This window comes from Eretmochelys imbricata, chromosome 1 (genome assembly GCF_965152235.1).
Source record: "Eretmochelys imbricata isolate rEreImb1 chromosome 1, rEreImb1.hap1, whole genome shotgun sequence".
Taxonomy (NCBI): domain Eukaryota; kingdom Metazoa; phylum Chordata; order Testudines; family Cheloniidae; genus Eretmochelys; species Eretmochelys imbricata.
Genome location: NC_135572.1, coordinates 112,892,006 through 112,908,574, shown reverse-complemented (window position 1 = coordinate 112,908,574; position 16,569 = coordinate 112,892,006). Strand labels below are relative to the sequence as shown.

Below are 16,569 nucleotides of genomic sequence, written 5' to 3'. Positions count from 1 at the left end.
GGAGAGACGTGCATGGCCTGAGTCAGAGCTCTAGGAGGCATTGTGCCTGTGCAGGAATGATACCTCCAAAGGCACTAGAGAAGTTTTGCTGCCACACCTCCTTGAAGAGGATGCAGTATATCCTCAAACCACATGGCACATATGGCTGAGTTGGCAGAGTTGGCGTTATGCCACCTTTCCTCCTTCCCTGCTCCTGTGCACAATCCTCAGGCTGAGCCATCCTCTAGAGTAAATTAGAGCAGCCTCTGTGGCTAGGGGGCCCAACTGTAGAACTAGGTTTGCGATAGCAGAGGACTACCTCAGCTGGTGTGTGTGTGGTGGTGATAGTGGTGGGGAGTAGGGGGTGGAATCTTCAGCTGGCTCTGAAAAGCAGCTTTAAGTCACCTTTGTACCACTGGAGCAGCACAAGATACGGCTGAGCTCTACGGCTTTGTCCTTTTTAAACTACGAAGAATGCTTATTTTAAATACAAAATGGTCTGTTTCCTCCGTAAATATATGGGGCAGCCTTTTTAAAAAACATTTTGATGTCTGCTTACTTATCTTCATAATAATGTAATTCCCAAGAATATTGCAAGAAGATGCAATCTGTTTTGGAGTTGGTGTGGGTTCATATTCTTCACAATCACAGCAATGTCTTCTAATTTCTGTTAGATGTTGGAAATTTCGTATTCTTGGGCATTATTATATGTGACCAAATCAACAAGAAAGGTTGCAATATGAATTTGTGAAATATTTGTCATTTTATGTATTCATCTTCTCTCTTATTCCTTTCTTTTTCCTTTCCCTTTAATTTTCATTCATTTGGTTTTCCTGTTGGGCCCTTTGACCTTAAATCCATTAAGTTACTTGTTTCTTAGAGACTGGGTGGGTAAAAATTCCTGGTTAATTTTAGTACTCTAAAGTCAAGGATATTAATATTTGTGGAGGAAGAGGGGCAGATTTGAAATTACAAAATATTATTTATAAATGTCCATTCAGATTTCATGTGTTTATGAGAAATTGGGTGGAGGATTTTTTTCCGCTAAAGAATAGTTGGAAAAACGATACCCTGTAGTGTATTCATATTAACCAATAGACATTTGGTAATACTTCCAGCACATCAAATAACGTCTCATTCAGTTCTCTTACTCTCACTGAAACAAATAATTTTCTATCTCCAAGACAACAGTGGTGGAGATTCAGTGAAGCTGTAGATAAAGTGTGCGACATGCAATAGCTTCATATTTATGAGCTTCTTCAAGCCAGGTCTTGCAAAACTAAAGATTTATCACCATAATTTGAAATTCTGTGCTGCATGCAGTGATGTCTCTAATTGGGTGTATGGAGTGGTGTGATGGCCTACTGGTTAAACTTGTGATGGAAAATGTGTTTTTATTTATTTAAAAAAAAAAGTGTAACTGATACTGCTAAGGCTGGTGTGTTAGTCACAGCAGCTGCAATCAACCAGTTAAACTGTTTAACTTGGGAACATAACAGGCGTATAAGCACCAGACCTCACGGTGTGGTAATGTGAACTTTCACAAATCAGTGTAGGAGGAAAAGTCTGGAAGAGATTTTCTTTCTAAGTGTTGGGTAATGGAGCTAGGTGTGTGAAGAATGTAGAATCTTGTTTCGGCTATGTTCGTTTGCTGTTGAACTAAGGCGGTGGTAGGAAGGGGAATTATCAGTGTAATTATTCTGTAATTAACATAATTGTCATTCCCCTGCCAACAGACTGTTGAGCACTCCTATCCCCATATTTTCCCCCAGAAACTATTCTTAGTCACTGCTTTTCTTGTTGAGGTCTGCATGCCCACAGTGCACTGCAGGGATCACTGTGGTGTCTGGTATTACTAATATCTCTGTTACAGACCTGGAAGTGGAGGCAAACAGCATCTGAAATAAAATTTGCAAATAATACTAAACTGGTAGATTTGTAATAACCAGTGAGGAATGTGAATGCCAAGGAACTTGGAGCTACTAGAAATATGGGGAAAAAATAACAAATTGAGGTACAATGCAAGTTAGTTTTTCCACAGATGTATAATAGTGATCCAGAACATAGATAGCCAACAGGAGGGAGAAATGTGGAAAACAGGAATGCCAGCAGCTGACAGTTGGAAACTGCTTAGGCTTTAGATCTTGCCACTACATGGAAAAGTCTGTGTAAGGACTCCATGGCATTTCCCCTCTGTATTCTGCCCTGGGTCTGGGTTTCTCAGTTCCTCTGCCAAAGAAGCTTCCCTGCCCCCAAGATCTGCCAGGTCTCAGTCTAGGGATTGGCTAGATTAAGGCCATCACTGTGGAGGCCCTGCACGCCAACACTAACACTGGAGACTGTCTTACTCTCCACAAGTCTGGCATCGAGTCTTTAAGCCCTCATTCCACAAGTGCTCCTGGAATCCCCGCAAAGGGTGGGATGGAATAAGGGACCGATCAGTAAACTTTCAAAAGTACCTAAGGTGCCGATCTTCAAAGGTATTTAGGCACCTAACTTCAATGGGAATTAGCTGTCTAAACACCTTTGAAGATCTGGGCCTATGTGACTGAGGCCTAAATGCCAGTTGCAGAAGTGATTTAGGTGCTTAGGAGCCAAACTCTAATGGGATTTAGGTTCCTAAGTGCCTGAATCACTTTTGAAAATGAGATTTAGCCCCTCCTCCCCACTACCATTATGGTCAATAGCACAGTGGTTAGAGCACTCATCTGGGATGTGGGAGACCTGTTTTCAGATTCTTGCTCTGCCTGATTTGAAGCGGGGGCTTGAATTTGGGTCTCTCATATCCCAAGTGAGTGTCTGAACAATGGGGTGATTGGGTATTCTGGGTGGGGTTCTTTCAATCTCTCCTTTTGGAGCTGTTCCACTCTGTATAAATAATTAAATATTTAGTGCGCCAAAATATCCCCTCACCTTAAAACTTACCTCCTTAAAACTCTCCTCTGCTCTGATGCCTACAGAAATCTTGATGAGCAAAACATCACAGGAAAGGAAAGGTTTAAGAAGGGCAGCTGAAGCTAGGCAAAGTCAGACTTGAAATAAGGCATACATTTTTAATGGTGAGTAATTAACCATTGGAACAATTTACCGAGGTTTGTGGTGGATACGCCATCACTGATCATTTTTAAATTCAGATTGGATGTCCTAGATCTGCTCTGGGAATTATTTTGGGGAAGTTCTAGGGCCTGTGCTATATAGGAGGTCAGCCTAGATGATCAGGACGGTCCATTCTGGCCTTGGAATCGATGAATAATGAATAGCATGTTCATGTGCACTGCTGATACCACAACCTATCATGCCAATCAACATTATCTCATTGTTTCCTTGTACTGTCCCCATCTCTCTGTTTCCATCTGTTGTCTCTTGTCTTGTAATTAGAATGCAATTTCTCTGGGATAGGGACCACCTTTCGGTTCTGTGTTTGTACAGTGCCTGGCACAGTGGTGTTGTGGTCTGTGACTGGGGTTTCTAGATACTACCATTTTACAAACAATAGTGATGGTTAGGGTAATCAACCTGGGTTCAAGTCCCTTGCTCCCAATCAGGTGGGAATTTGAAAATGGGTCACCCACATCCTAGATGATTTGCCTTCTGGGTATTCTGACACAATCCCCTGCCCCCAAAATTCCTGATATGGTTGCCCTGGCTGCCTTGTGCCAGACCCAATCCAGTAAGTGTACTTTGAGAACCCCTACTGGATCGGTGCCTGTTACAGAGATAGGCAGGGAATCCTGAGTTTGACAATCCCATCAGGGCTTAGGTATGAGCGAGGGTGTTGAGCAGCACAGTGACGTCAGGGCTTAGGCAGTTTTGTGCATGCCAGCAGTGGGAATTTAGGCACCATGGTGGACTTTACAGGGAGAAACTTAAGCACCTAGGGAATTTAGGCACCTCCAGAATTAGGTGGCAGGTCAGCGGGAGTTTTGAGGATCTAACTGGTGCTTAAAAGTTGGGTCTTAGGCTCCTAAAATGGCAGTTGGGCACCTACATTTCATTGTGTATCAAGCCCTTAGGCAATTCTGAAAATTTTAGCCCTAAGCATCAAGTTTGACACACCTGTATTTGTCAGAACCACAGGGTCAAATCCCAGTAGGATCAACTCAGCCCTTCAACCTTCTGAAAGAGGGGGGTGTGGATATGGGTGTGTCAGAGAGACATCTAGATGAGAATTTAAAGTGAGATGACTGAGGTCCTTTCTGTTCTGAGTACATGTTAAAAATCCCTTGCCACTTCTCAAAGGAATAGCATTTTCCCTAGTTTTCTTGGCCACAGTTTTCCCCAGCCCCATTTTTGTTGTGTGTGTGGCATGTCAGTTTTGTGCTTGACTGCCTCCCTTTCTTCCTGGAGGTGGCTACATTTCAATGGTACTTTATGTATGTGGGCCCTGATTCTGCAGTGAGATATGCATGCAGGGAAATCCTTGTGCCTACTTGGTGCCCCACTGAAGTCAGTTGGGTTTTGCCTGGACACAAGGATCTGCCTGGACATATATCAGTGGAGGATCAGAGCCATAGTTTGTAAAGCTCCTTTTGGAATGAAAAGCACTGTATAAATATACAACTCTTTAAATACTTTCTCAGATATGAAACCTTTCTTCTTTTGTTCTTTATTAAGCTGTCACTGCTCCAAGATGGACCCATTTCTGTCCTGAAAGCATCTGTGTTTTTCATTAATTACAGGTCCAATAAGAAACCCTCCCTTACCTGTCCTTTCAGCTTTTCTTTTCATATATGGCTGTACTAGGAGGAGGATAATAAATAACTTGGTATTGCAGTTAGACTGTTACATCTCCAAAACACTGTATCAACATTAAATGATTGATCCACTCATATTATAGACTGTGTTCTCTGCCTTTTGCAATGTTGGTTTCAACTTGAAACATACATGGGTTTTCTTCTATTTGTTATAAAACAGGTGCGTAGAATCTACTGTTCTTCTTTGAGTGGTGTTCCTGTGGGTGCTTCACTCTAGGTGTCGGTGCGTCCCTGAGCTGGAGATGGGAGATTTCTCGCAGCAGTACTCGGTCGGGGGAAGGGCGCACACAGGAGTCATCTCGTGCAGCTGTTGGCACCTCCTGTAGCGTGTGCTCCCCCGACCGTGCCTCAGTTCCTTCTCAACCATCCTCGGCTGCAGACGGAGGTCTGCCGCAGTGCTCTCTTTGATACTTTCTGGGAGAAAAAAAAAAGTTACAAGTTACATAGGAACTTCTTTTTAGTCTATGCTTAATTGCATTGTTTCGTTAGTCTTAGAATATCAGGGTTGGAAGGGGCCTCAGGAGGTCATCTAGTCCAACCCCCTCCTCAAAGCAGGACCAATCCCCAATTTTTGCCCCAGATCCCTAATGGCCCCCTCAAGGATTGAACTCACAACCCTGGGTTTAGCAGACCAATGCTCAAACCACTATAGTTTCCTTAGTTCCTCGTAGAGGTTTTTCTTCCAAAAAAACCCAACCAACCAAACAAACGGAAAAGAGAAGAAAGAAGAAGACTTTTTCTCTCCTTAACTCCCTGTTTGGGAATAGTTTCTACAGTTTACCATTACAATTAACTCCCACCCTTATCTCTCAAGAGGCGGGAGAGGCTTAACTGCAGTCATGCCGGGCTTATCAGGATTTAGAAAGTGTGACTCCTGCCGTGAACGGCTGGTGACGGCCACACCTCCTGCATTCCCTGTCTGGGAGAAACTCATATCTCCCAGAACTGCATACATTGCACCAACTTAACAACAAGGGCAAGATGTGACAGGGATCTCCACTTGAAAAAGCTTTTGCTGGAGAAATCCCTCCAACCTCCGCAAGAGACATCCTCCGGGGAGTCTCATAAACCGAGGTCCCCGAGCTCTGATAAGGCTCCGACTTCCAAAACTGTCAGGAAGCGAGCTTTGACCTCTCCAGCAAGGGTGTCTCAGAAAAAGGGAGCTTCCCGAGCGAGGTCGTTACCCTCAGTGCTCCACTCATCCAGAGTGAGCACTTACGAGGCACCGGGCTCCTCTGGCACTGTCCCTCAGCGGACCGCTGCTGAGCCCCAACGCACAGCACCGAAGTTGAGACGTCAAGTCTCCTCCATGGCACCGAGTACCCCAGTGCAGAGCGTGGTACAGACAGCGGCACTGCGATCAATGCTGCCTCCACCAGCACCGATCCAAGACTTGCTGCCGCCTAACAAGCCGAATCGGGCACTGGTCAGTGCTCCAACGGTTGACCGCAACCCCAAGGCAGGACCAGTGCAACTCCTGCGTCCTGCTGCAATAGCAGTTTCTTCGGCACCGCAGTCACCACTGCTCGGCACTGAACACTCCTCGAGCTATATAGCGCGGCACCATCTCCTGCACCAATCTCCATGCATAATGGTGAGGAAGGAGACATGCAGGACAACCGCTTCTCCTCTCAGCATTCATCCCCCTCACAGATGAGACCTACATGGAACACTGTGAAGCCTAAGCCTCATCCCTCCGAGCATTCACAGCCCTGATATGCACAGCACTGGCCTTACCCATTACCACCTTACCCCATGCAATGGCGTCCTTGGCCCATATACTAGAACCCCTATTCTGGTCCCCCTTCCCCAGCAACAAGAGGTTCCAGAGTGCACCCATCCTTACCACACAGAGAAATCTCTAACCCCCCGCTGAGACAGAGATGGCAGAGGAAGAGATACTATCGCAGGTAGACCTGGATGATTCACCACCTGCCCCACACTCATCTTCTGCACCAGACAAAGCAGTGAAGCCGTCTACCCCTACAACACCAGATGACTTGAAACAGTTCCAAGAACTCTTCAAAAGAGTAGCAAACAGCCAAGAAATTGCCTTACATGAGGTGCAGGAGAAACAACATAAGTTAAAAATCTTACAACCAGCATCATCGACCAAGATCCCCCTCCCCATGGATGAGGCTATAATGGAGCCTGCAGAGGTAATATGGCAAACACCAGCATCGGCACCACCCACCAGCAAAAGGGCTGATAGAAAATACTTCGTTCCAGCCAAAGGCATGGAATTTTTGTTTTCACACCCTCAAGCCTGCTCTCTGGTAGTAGAAGCTGCTAATCAGCGCAGTAAACCGCCTCATTTCCGCTCCTCACTGCAAGATAAAGAACACAAGAGACTGGACGTCTTTGGGTGGAAACTTTACTCGTCAGCCACACTTCTGCTTAGAGTTGCCAACTGTTCTGCCCTACTAGCAAATTATGACTACTGTAGTAAAATACAAGAGCTCGTGGAGGACCTCCCTGAGCATAAACATCCTCAACTCAATGCCATTATCAATGAGGGTCAGTTAATAGCCCACACAGCGCTGCAAGCCTCAATAGATGTAGCGGGGACAGCTGCCCAAACAACCGCAACAGCTGCGGTTATGAGAAGAACATCATGGTTGCAGGCTTCGGGAATTCCTAAAGAACTACAGCTAAAAGTGGAAGACCTCCTCTTCAATAGGGATAAACTATTCTTGTCTCAAACCTCCATACCAAACGTCCTCCATACCATGAAGACCTCCCGAGCGATGCTGTGTACACTAGGCATACACCCACCTCCTGACAAACGCCCTCGCTTTTAACCATACCGGAGGTCACGAAACACCTTGTTTAACCGTCAACAACCACGATACTTCACTCAGAACAGACCCAAACAACAGGCTTAGAGCTCCACAGAACCAGGCCTCATCCACCCGTCCATCTGCATCTAAGCCACAATTTTGAAGTCTTGGTCGAGGGTATGCACGACCTCCCCACACCTCTAACGCCAACAGATACCCCATCCCACAATTTTGGTCACTGCTTACGCCCATTTTACCATGCCTGGGCTGCAATAACCACAGATCAATGGGTTTTGGAGATCATACAATCTGGCTACACCATTCCTTTCACAGCCGTCCCCCTACCTTCTCCCCTTCCCCGTCCCTCTTCAGGGATCCTTCTCACGTACACCTTCTGCAACAGGAAGTAGACCACTTCCTGCTGCTGGGTGCTGTACAACCAGTACCACATCAATACCAAGGGAGGGGTTTTTATTCCAAATATTTCCTGACAGAGAAGAAAGGAGGGGGATGGAGGCCAATCTTAGATCTCTGAAAACTCAACAGGTTCGTACACAGCCACAGGTTCAAAATGGTCACTCTGGGCACAATAATCCCAGTGCTAGACGGCGGGGACTGGTTTGCAGCTCTCAACCTCCAAGATGCATACTTCCGTATTACAATACATCCTGCCCACAGACGGTTCCTGAGGTTCACAGCAGGACCCAACCACAGCCAATACAGGGTCCTTCCCTTCGGACTGTCCACTGCTCCCCGCGTAGTCCCCAAAACGCTCGCGGTAGTAGCAGCACATTTATGACGCAAAGGAGTCATCATCTTCCCCTATTTGGATGATTGCCTTCTCAAGGGTACCAACCAACAAGAAGCGGCAGGCATGCTGAAGACCACAGTAGACCTGTTTCACCAGCTAGGTCTACAGATAAACGAAAGGAAATCCACCCTGGAACCAACCCAGCGATTGGAGTTTATCGGAGCCGACCTCGACTCCATACAAGCCAAGGCAATATTGCCAAACCACAGATTCACTACATTGACCAATGTTATTTCCACGGTGACCATCAGCTCACAAACTTCAGTGAGGACATGCCTTCAGATTCTGGGACATATGGCAGCTACGACTTTCTTAGTAAAGTATGCCAGAGTCCATATGTGCTGTCTGCAGCACTGGTTAAGCACGGTCTGTGCAGCCAGCAAACACTCTCTCAACAGACGTGCGACACTACCACCAAGGATTATCCTCTCTCTACAATGGTGGACACAGCCAGGGAATGTATGCTCCAGGATTCCCTTTCAACAAGACCCCCCATCAGTGACTATTACAACAGATGCCTCCCTGATAGCTTGGGGCACCCACTTGGATCACCACAATCTACAAGGTAAGTGGTCTGTAATGGAAACCTGACTACATATGAATTTCCTGGAACTCTGCACAGTACACAATGCATGCCAACACTTCCTCCCACTCATACGAGAAACCTTAATCTCTATTCTCGCAGACAATGTGGCGTGCATGTTTTACATCAATCGCCAAGGAGGAGCCAGGTCTCACTCGTTATGTGTAGAAGTCATGAATTTATGGAACTTTTGCATCCGCAACAATATAAGCATCACAGCATCATACCTACCAGGGTGCCAAAACACTACAGCCGACAGCCTCAGCAGGCACTTCTCACAGGAACACGAGTGGGAAATCCATGACAGTGTTCGTGACACAATATTCCAAAAATGGGGTCACCCAGTAATCGACCTTTTTGCTTCAGCGACAAATCACAAATGTCCACATTTTGCTCCAGGGCAGGACTGGCACTGGGATCGCTAGGAGATGCCTTCCTCATCCCGTGGAATGTGTCACTCACGTACGCCTTCCTGCCGATACCACTGATCCCATGGGTCATCCGCAAGATACAACTCGACAGTGCATACATCATTCTCATTGTTCCCACATGGCCCAGACAGACTTGCTTTCCATACTTCTCACATCTAGCAGTCTGTGCCCCGCAACAGCTGCCTTTCTGGATGGACCTCCTGTCCCAGAACAAGGGCCGGATGCTCCATCCAGACCCAGCGAAACTCCGTCTCAAAGCATGGCTCCTCTCTGGTTCCAATATGGGGAACTGAACTGTTTGGAGAAAGTAAAACAGGTATTACTAAATAGCCGTCGCCTCACCACTAGAAATACTTACCGCCACAAGTGGAGAAGATTCTCCCTTAGTATCAGCAAAAAAAGCTGGACGCAACCATGGAGCCTCTATCTATGATCCTAGACTACCTAGGGGTTAGCCATAAGATCTATTAAAGTACACCTCGCTACCATCACGGCCCTCCACGAACAGATAGAAGGGGCTTCAGTATTCACTCACCCAATTACATGGCGCTTTCTAGCAGGTATACAGAACATGTGCCCAGAAGTACGACAACTTGCACCACCATGGGATCTCAGTCTTGTGCTCAAATGTCTCACAAGACACCCTTCGAGCCTCTAGCAACCTGCTCGCTCCTTCATATGTCAGTGAAGGTTGCATTTCTAGTGGCAATCACGTCTGCCAGACATGTCAGTGAAATAGGAGCATTGATGGCTGAATCACCGTATGCTGTATTTACCAAAGACAAAATCATGTTACGTCCTAACCCCAAATTCTTGCCCAAAGTGGCTACAAATTTTCATATTAACCAAACCATACGCTTACCTGCCTTCTATCCCAAGCCACATAATGACTCTCGAGAAACAACGTTGCACATGCTAGATGTCAGACTGGCTGTAGCCTTTTACTTGCACAGAACTAAACCACACCGCAAGTCACCAAGACTATTTGTCTTTACAGCAGAGCGCTCCAAGAGCTCTACAATATCAACCCAGAGACTTTCCAAATGGGTCTCTACCTGTATTCAAACTTGCTACCACCTGCATCACAAAGAACGCCCCGTGGGCATCAGATCCCACTCAACGCGAGCCATGGCGACATCATTTGCATTCTTGAACAATGTCCCCTTAATAGACATTTGTAGAGCTGCAGCCTGGACATTAGAGCACACTTTTGCGAAGCATTACTCTATCACCCAAGGCCATGTCTCAGACTCTGTCATTGGCTTTACAGTGCTCTCATCGCACACTTATACATAACTCTGAACCCCCTACCGCCCTGGTGGGGTACTGCTCTACAAGCACCTAGGGTGGAGCACCCACAGGGACACCAGTCAAAGAAGTTACTCACCTTGTACAGTAACAATGGTTATTCGAGATGTGTCCCTCTGTGGGTGCACCACCACCCACCCTCCTCCCCTCTACTTCGGAGTTCACACAACTGAGCTCTGTGGTGGAGAAGGAACGGAGGGACGGTCAGGGGAGCATGTGCTACAGGAGGTACCAACGGCTGCATGAGATGACTCCTGCGCGCACCCTTCCCCTGACCGAGAAGTGCTGCTAGAAATCTCTGGCGCAGGGATGCACTGACACCTAGAGTGGAGCACCCACATGGACACACATCTCGAAGAACCATCGTTACTGCGCAAGGTGAGTAACTTCTTCTTATGACAGCACAAGTTATCAAGTGGTTTTTTTGTTTTTTGTTTTTTTGTTTTTAATCAAAAGACAACATAAAATTGTAAAAAGTTAATGAAGTGGGCTTGGCACAATAAATATTTTCTTAGCTTGAGGATTTTATTAATTGTGGCTGTACTTTGTGACTTTGCAGATACTAAACCTCTCTATCTCTGAATATTCTTATTTACAATTTTATTTCTTCAGATCTCTGTTGAAGAACTGGAGAGAAGTTTGTTTATAAAGGTCAACAAGGATGCAGTTATGAAAATAGCTGTTGCAGGAGATCTGTTTACTTCAGACAAAGGACTGTATCAGCTGAACTTAACAGTGGGAGGCATTCCTTTTAAAACTAAAGACCTTATTCAACCCGTGAGTACTGCTTTAATCTTCAATCACGTTGGTACACAGAGTGTAGTGGGCTTGACTTTTAGCTTCACTTACAATAGGCTAACTTTATAGACCCCAGTGGAGTAAGTCCTGATTTACGCCCGGCTAAGTGAGAGACAAATCAGGCCCAGTGTGTTTTTGAAGCTGGGAGCAATGTAGGGGGAACTTTCCTTCCGTACACCAGCAGAGTGCTTAATGTTGAAGTATGTGTCATGCCAAGCTTTTATTTCTGCTAACTTTTTAGCATTTATTTTTAGTAGTGAGCCCTAGGCATGGTAGCACGGGCGGTTTCTCACCCTATAAAAGGCTTTTTGCTGGCTTATATGTGGTTTTGGGGTTGTTTTTTTTTTTGCCCCCCATACTCCATCTTCATGAAAGTCAGTTACAGCTAAGAAACCAATTCCTTTTTTTTTAATAATTAAGATACTTCTATAGGAATGAAAGTCAAGACGCTCCTTGGAGATGTTTGATTGAGGCTTGGGGCTATTTTTGGAAGCTTTTAAATTATTGTAGCCAAAATTTCCATGGACGCCAACAGTGCAAGGAGGTTTATATGAGTTATTGTTCAAACAGCTGCTGTTCTACCTCTCTTTTGACTGACTTTCCACCTTGAACAATGGGCCTGGGTTTTATTTGTTTTTAAATAAGGTGACAACCCTGTGGCCTCAAGACTGGAAATATAGCAACCTAAGGATATCTCGTTCAGGGTGATTGCCACTCTGAATGTGTTTCAACTAGAGGTGTGGTCTGAACATGGGCCTGGGAGCCAGAAACCCCTGGGTTTTTATTCTGTATCTGACACTTACCCTCTCTCTGTCTATATATATCTTCTTACTATATGTTCCATTCTATGCATCAGATGAAGTGGGCTGTAGCCCATGAAAGCCTATGCTCAAATAAATTTGTTAGTCTCTAAGGTGCCACAAGTACTTCTGTTCTTTTTGCGGATACAGACTAACATGGCTGCTACTCTGAAACCAACCATTACTAATCTAGCAGCTTCAAGGGAGCCTTTGGTCTACTTGCTTTCTCCCATTTTAATGCTAGAGTTTAAAATATATATAAAAGCTGGAATTAACAAGGTGTGTGTGTGTGTAAGGTTGCACCCAACTTCTGGCTCTTTGCCATACATCTTTTACATCTGTGTCTGGTCACAGTGCATACCACTTGGTCGTTTCTCATTTCACACATTGTGTGACGTGAGCTTTTTATGGTGAAATGTGTTATAATTCATGTCCTCTCTTTGTAAAGAGTTTCATATGGATTTATACATGGCAAATCTCGAGGGGATTCTTAGAAATAAATGGCACTAAAGATGTACAGCATGTAGAAGTGGGTAACACAGTTACGAAAGCAAATTTAGTCCCTGCATGAGCCATACCCCGTGGAGCATTACTGACTTCAGTGGATATCTGCATGGGCACAGAGCATAGGTGCTGACTTTCTAATTTCCCTGGCGCAGCTCGACCCCCCTCTCCGTCTCAGGGCCCACTCCACCCCTTTCCCCCAGGCCCCACCCCCACCCCGCCTCTTCCCGTCCCAGCTCCATCCCTGTTCCACATCCGCTTTGCCCTCACTCTGCCTCCTCCCCCCAGTACCTCCTGCGCATGGCTGAACAGCCCTGGAGCACTGACAGAGTCGGTGCCAATGGCACAGAGGTCTGCACATATGGATGTCATTGCAGGATTGGGGCTTGAGTCTGTTCTGGTGTGATTGTATGTTGGTAAATGTGGTGAGATTTTCCCCACACCATTATATAGTTTGATCTTGTGGGACCCTCTGTGCCCATAGTCCTCTCTCCGTTTAACACAGAATAGCAACTAAAGGTAAGATTATTTCTCTGTCTTACAAGATAAATCCTCGGCTGGATGGTTGCATGCGGGCATGGAACTGGTTGAATGGTGAAGATACTACTATCCAAGAAACAATAAAGCTGAATGACAAGATGCAGTGCTTCTCGGTGGCAGGACGAGGATCATTCTATCCTGGCAGTGGTTTTGCTATATTTAATTTCAATTATAGTAAGTGCTTTTTTTTATCATTGTCATAGTATGTTGTCCATACCTATGTATTCAAATAGAACAGAAATAACAATTGTAAAAGTGCATGTATTCCTGACTTCTCAGGTAAGCCTTTGTTTTTTTTTAAAGACACATACACACATGCTCTGAAATGATTTAAATGGGTAGGGAGAAATCATCATGTGTACTAAAATAATAAAAAAGAAAAGGAGTACTTGTGGCACCTTAGAGACTAACCAATTTATTTGAGCATGAGCTTTCGTGAGCTACAGCTCACTTCATCGGATGCATACCGTGGAAACTGCAGCAGACTTTATATATACACAGAGAATATGAAACAATACCTCCTCCCACCCCACTGTCCTGCTGGTAATAGCTTATCTAAAGTGATCATCAGGTTAGGCCATTTCCAGCACAAATCCAGGTTTTCTCACCCTCCACACCCCCCACACAAATTCACTCTCTTTTGGTTATTAAAATAAATTTGGTTATCTAAGGTGCCACAAGTACTCCTTTTCTTTTTGCGAATACAGACTAACACGGCTGTTACTCTGAAACCTAAAATAATAAAGCAGTTGGAATTAGCTCTTTCCCAATTAAGAAAGCTAGCAGCTGTAGTGAGAAGCTGAATTTGGGATTCATGAAAAGGAAGATCTAATAATGCTGGCTAGAACCCAACATTATATGGGCAACTCTCATTAGGTTCCCTCTGTGTGGTTTTGACAATGCATTTATCTCTGATGTGTGTGTACCCTTCTCTGCTATTGCAACTCTGACTTTTCTTAAGACCATGTCAGTCATAGTAATGTATATTAGATTTATGACTTAGGCTATGTACAGACTTCAGGTTACATTGGTATAAGTTACGTCGCTCAGGGGTCTACATAAGTCCCTCCCTTTCTCCGAGCGACATAAGTTACATCAATCTAAGCGCTGACGTGAACAGTGTTATGTCGGCGGGAGAGCTTCTCCCACCAACATGGTTACCTCCGCTTGGGGAGGCTGGAGTGACTAAGGCGACAGGAGTGCTCTTTTCCGTCAGCTTAGAGCATCTGCACTAGCAGTGATGCATCGGTGCAGCTACACCGCTGTAAACTCTATAGTGTAGCCATGGCATTAGATAGAAGTTCACTGTTGCTTAAAATGAAATGTCCATACTGAATTTCACTTGTGATTTAAGTTGATATTTATTAGATTCAGATTAGTCATGGTAACTATATCAATGATATAGCGAGGACATCAACACAGGCTATGTGAAATTGGCCTGGATTTAGTTCCAACCCTCTCTTAATCATAATAATTTAGGAATTAGAAGGATGGCTTTGCGTTTGTTTCAGATTCTTCCATTTATACCTGTCCACTGAAGAACTAAATAGACCATTGACATTGGTAAAAGTTTTAAATGCTGACAGGCCTGATTACAAGTTCTCCTCTCCTGTTATCTCTTGTGCAGCATTATGTGGATTTTTCTGTTCTGCAGTATAAATTAGAGAATATCTTACCAGGTGACTGTCATGCTGTTTACAACATAGATGCAAGAACTACCAAATAGAGTCTGGCATCTGAAGTGCAAATGAGACCACATTCTTAACAGAGCTGTATTCTCAGAATTTACATTTTTATATTCATTTATTATAAACAATTATACTTATTTTTTTGTTTAGTAACAGTAAAAGGATGTAAAGACACCATGTATCCTATTTACAGCAGTAATAAATCAGTATTGTCTATGATCTTGTCTAGACAGGCCAGGGACAGGCCACATCTTGAATACTGTGTGCAGATCTGGTTGCCCATCTCAAAAAAGATATATTGGAACTGGAAAAGGTACAAAAAAGGGCAACAAAAATTATTAGGGGTATGGAACAGCTTCCATATGAGGAGAGATTAATAAGACTGGGACTTTCCAGCTTGGAAAAGAGACAACTAAGGGGGGATATGATAGAGGTCTATAAAATCATGACTCTTGTGGAGATAAGGGGGGATATGATAGAGGTCTATAAAATCATGACTCTTGTGGAGAAAGTAAATAAGGAAGTGTTATTTACTCCTTCTCATTAGACAAGAACTAGAGGTCACCAAATGAAATTAATAGGCAGCAGGTTTAAAACAAACAAGAAATATTTTTTTCACACAACGCATAGTCAACATGTGGAATATTTTGCCAGAGGATGTTGTAAAGGCCAAGACTATAACAGGGCTCAAAAAAGAACTAGACAAGTTCATGGAGGATAGGTACATCTATTTCTGAGTTCAGCATGTGACCGTTTATTGCAAGCTAAAAGGGCTTCAGAACCTCTGATTGGCTTGTGGAGGGATAGTGCTCGAAGTGTTCTATTTATATTTCTTCTGTTTTGTTTTGACACATTTGTGTGAAAGTGTTCAATTCCTCAATCATTTTGTAAAGTTCAAGACTGATACAAAAATTGGATTCCACATCTTGCAACAGCTCTGAGAATGTGATGGATTGATAGCATGTGCGGCGGGTGAACCATGGGCTGGGGGAGGCTAGACCCTGGCTTGGCCTGCCCCTTCTGCCTCAGGTCCTGTCCCTCCTGCCCACCGGCTCCCCAGCCCTAGGCCACTGGAGAGCCTGCAGCCCGGAGCACCAGGTGGCACGTGCCGCCTCCTCCCCCAACCCTAGAGTGCTGGGTGGCGCAGCTCCAGCACCAGGGCCCCAGCCACCCCAATTCCTGGCCATAGGCTGGCTGCCCTAGCCCCACCCAGCAGGCTTCCCGGAAGAGGAGGTAGTCCACCTGGGGTGGGGCAACTATCAGCAAGCAGGAGGGGGCCTTGGGATGGAACGTGGATGGAGCCACATGAGGCTGTTTGGGGAGGCACATCCTTCCTCAGCCTATGCTACGCGCCGCACATGATTGATAGCCCTTAGCAATTGAATGTCTGTCCTTGATTTAAAAAACCAAAACCCTCAGTTTTGACTTTCTGAAAGGCAGCGGCCCTTTCTGTGGAGTGTAACAAGGCAGAGCTGTTACCATTTTCCTTTCTGATTTTTCGCATTAATGCTTGTGTTTTTTTCTGGGTTAAAGAGATGTGGCAATCTGTCCATATGCTCATCCGTCCATAGTTGTCTTCTCTTGTCTGCCACT

General features: G+C 45.0%; 1 protein-coding gene across 5 annotated transcripts in view; it reads left to right on the top strand.

The window, feature by feature from the left end:
• Positions 1-16,569, top strand: part of GAS6 (growth arrest specific 6) — a 131,529-nt gene that overhangs the window by 44,965 nt on the left and 69,995 nt on the right. For all 5 annotated transcript variants that reach the window (XR_013345758.1, XM_077813952.1, XM_077813966.1 and 2 more), the window contains 2 exons: positions 11,259-11,423; positions 13,294-13,462. Coding sequence is in view for 4 of the 5 variants with exons in the window: in XM_077813952.1 (XP_077670078.1) it covers positions 11,259-11,423; positions 13,294-13,462 (334 nt within the window). In the remaining variant the exon portion in view is untranslated. The remainder of the gene's footprint in view (positions 1-11,258; positions 11,424-13,293; positions 13,463-16,569) is intronic.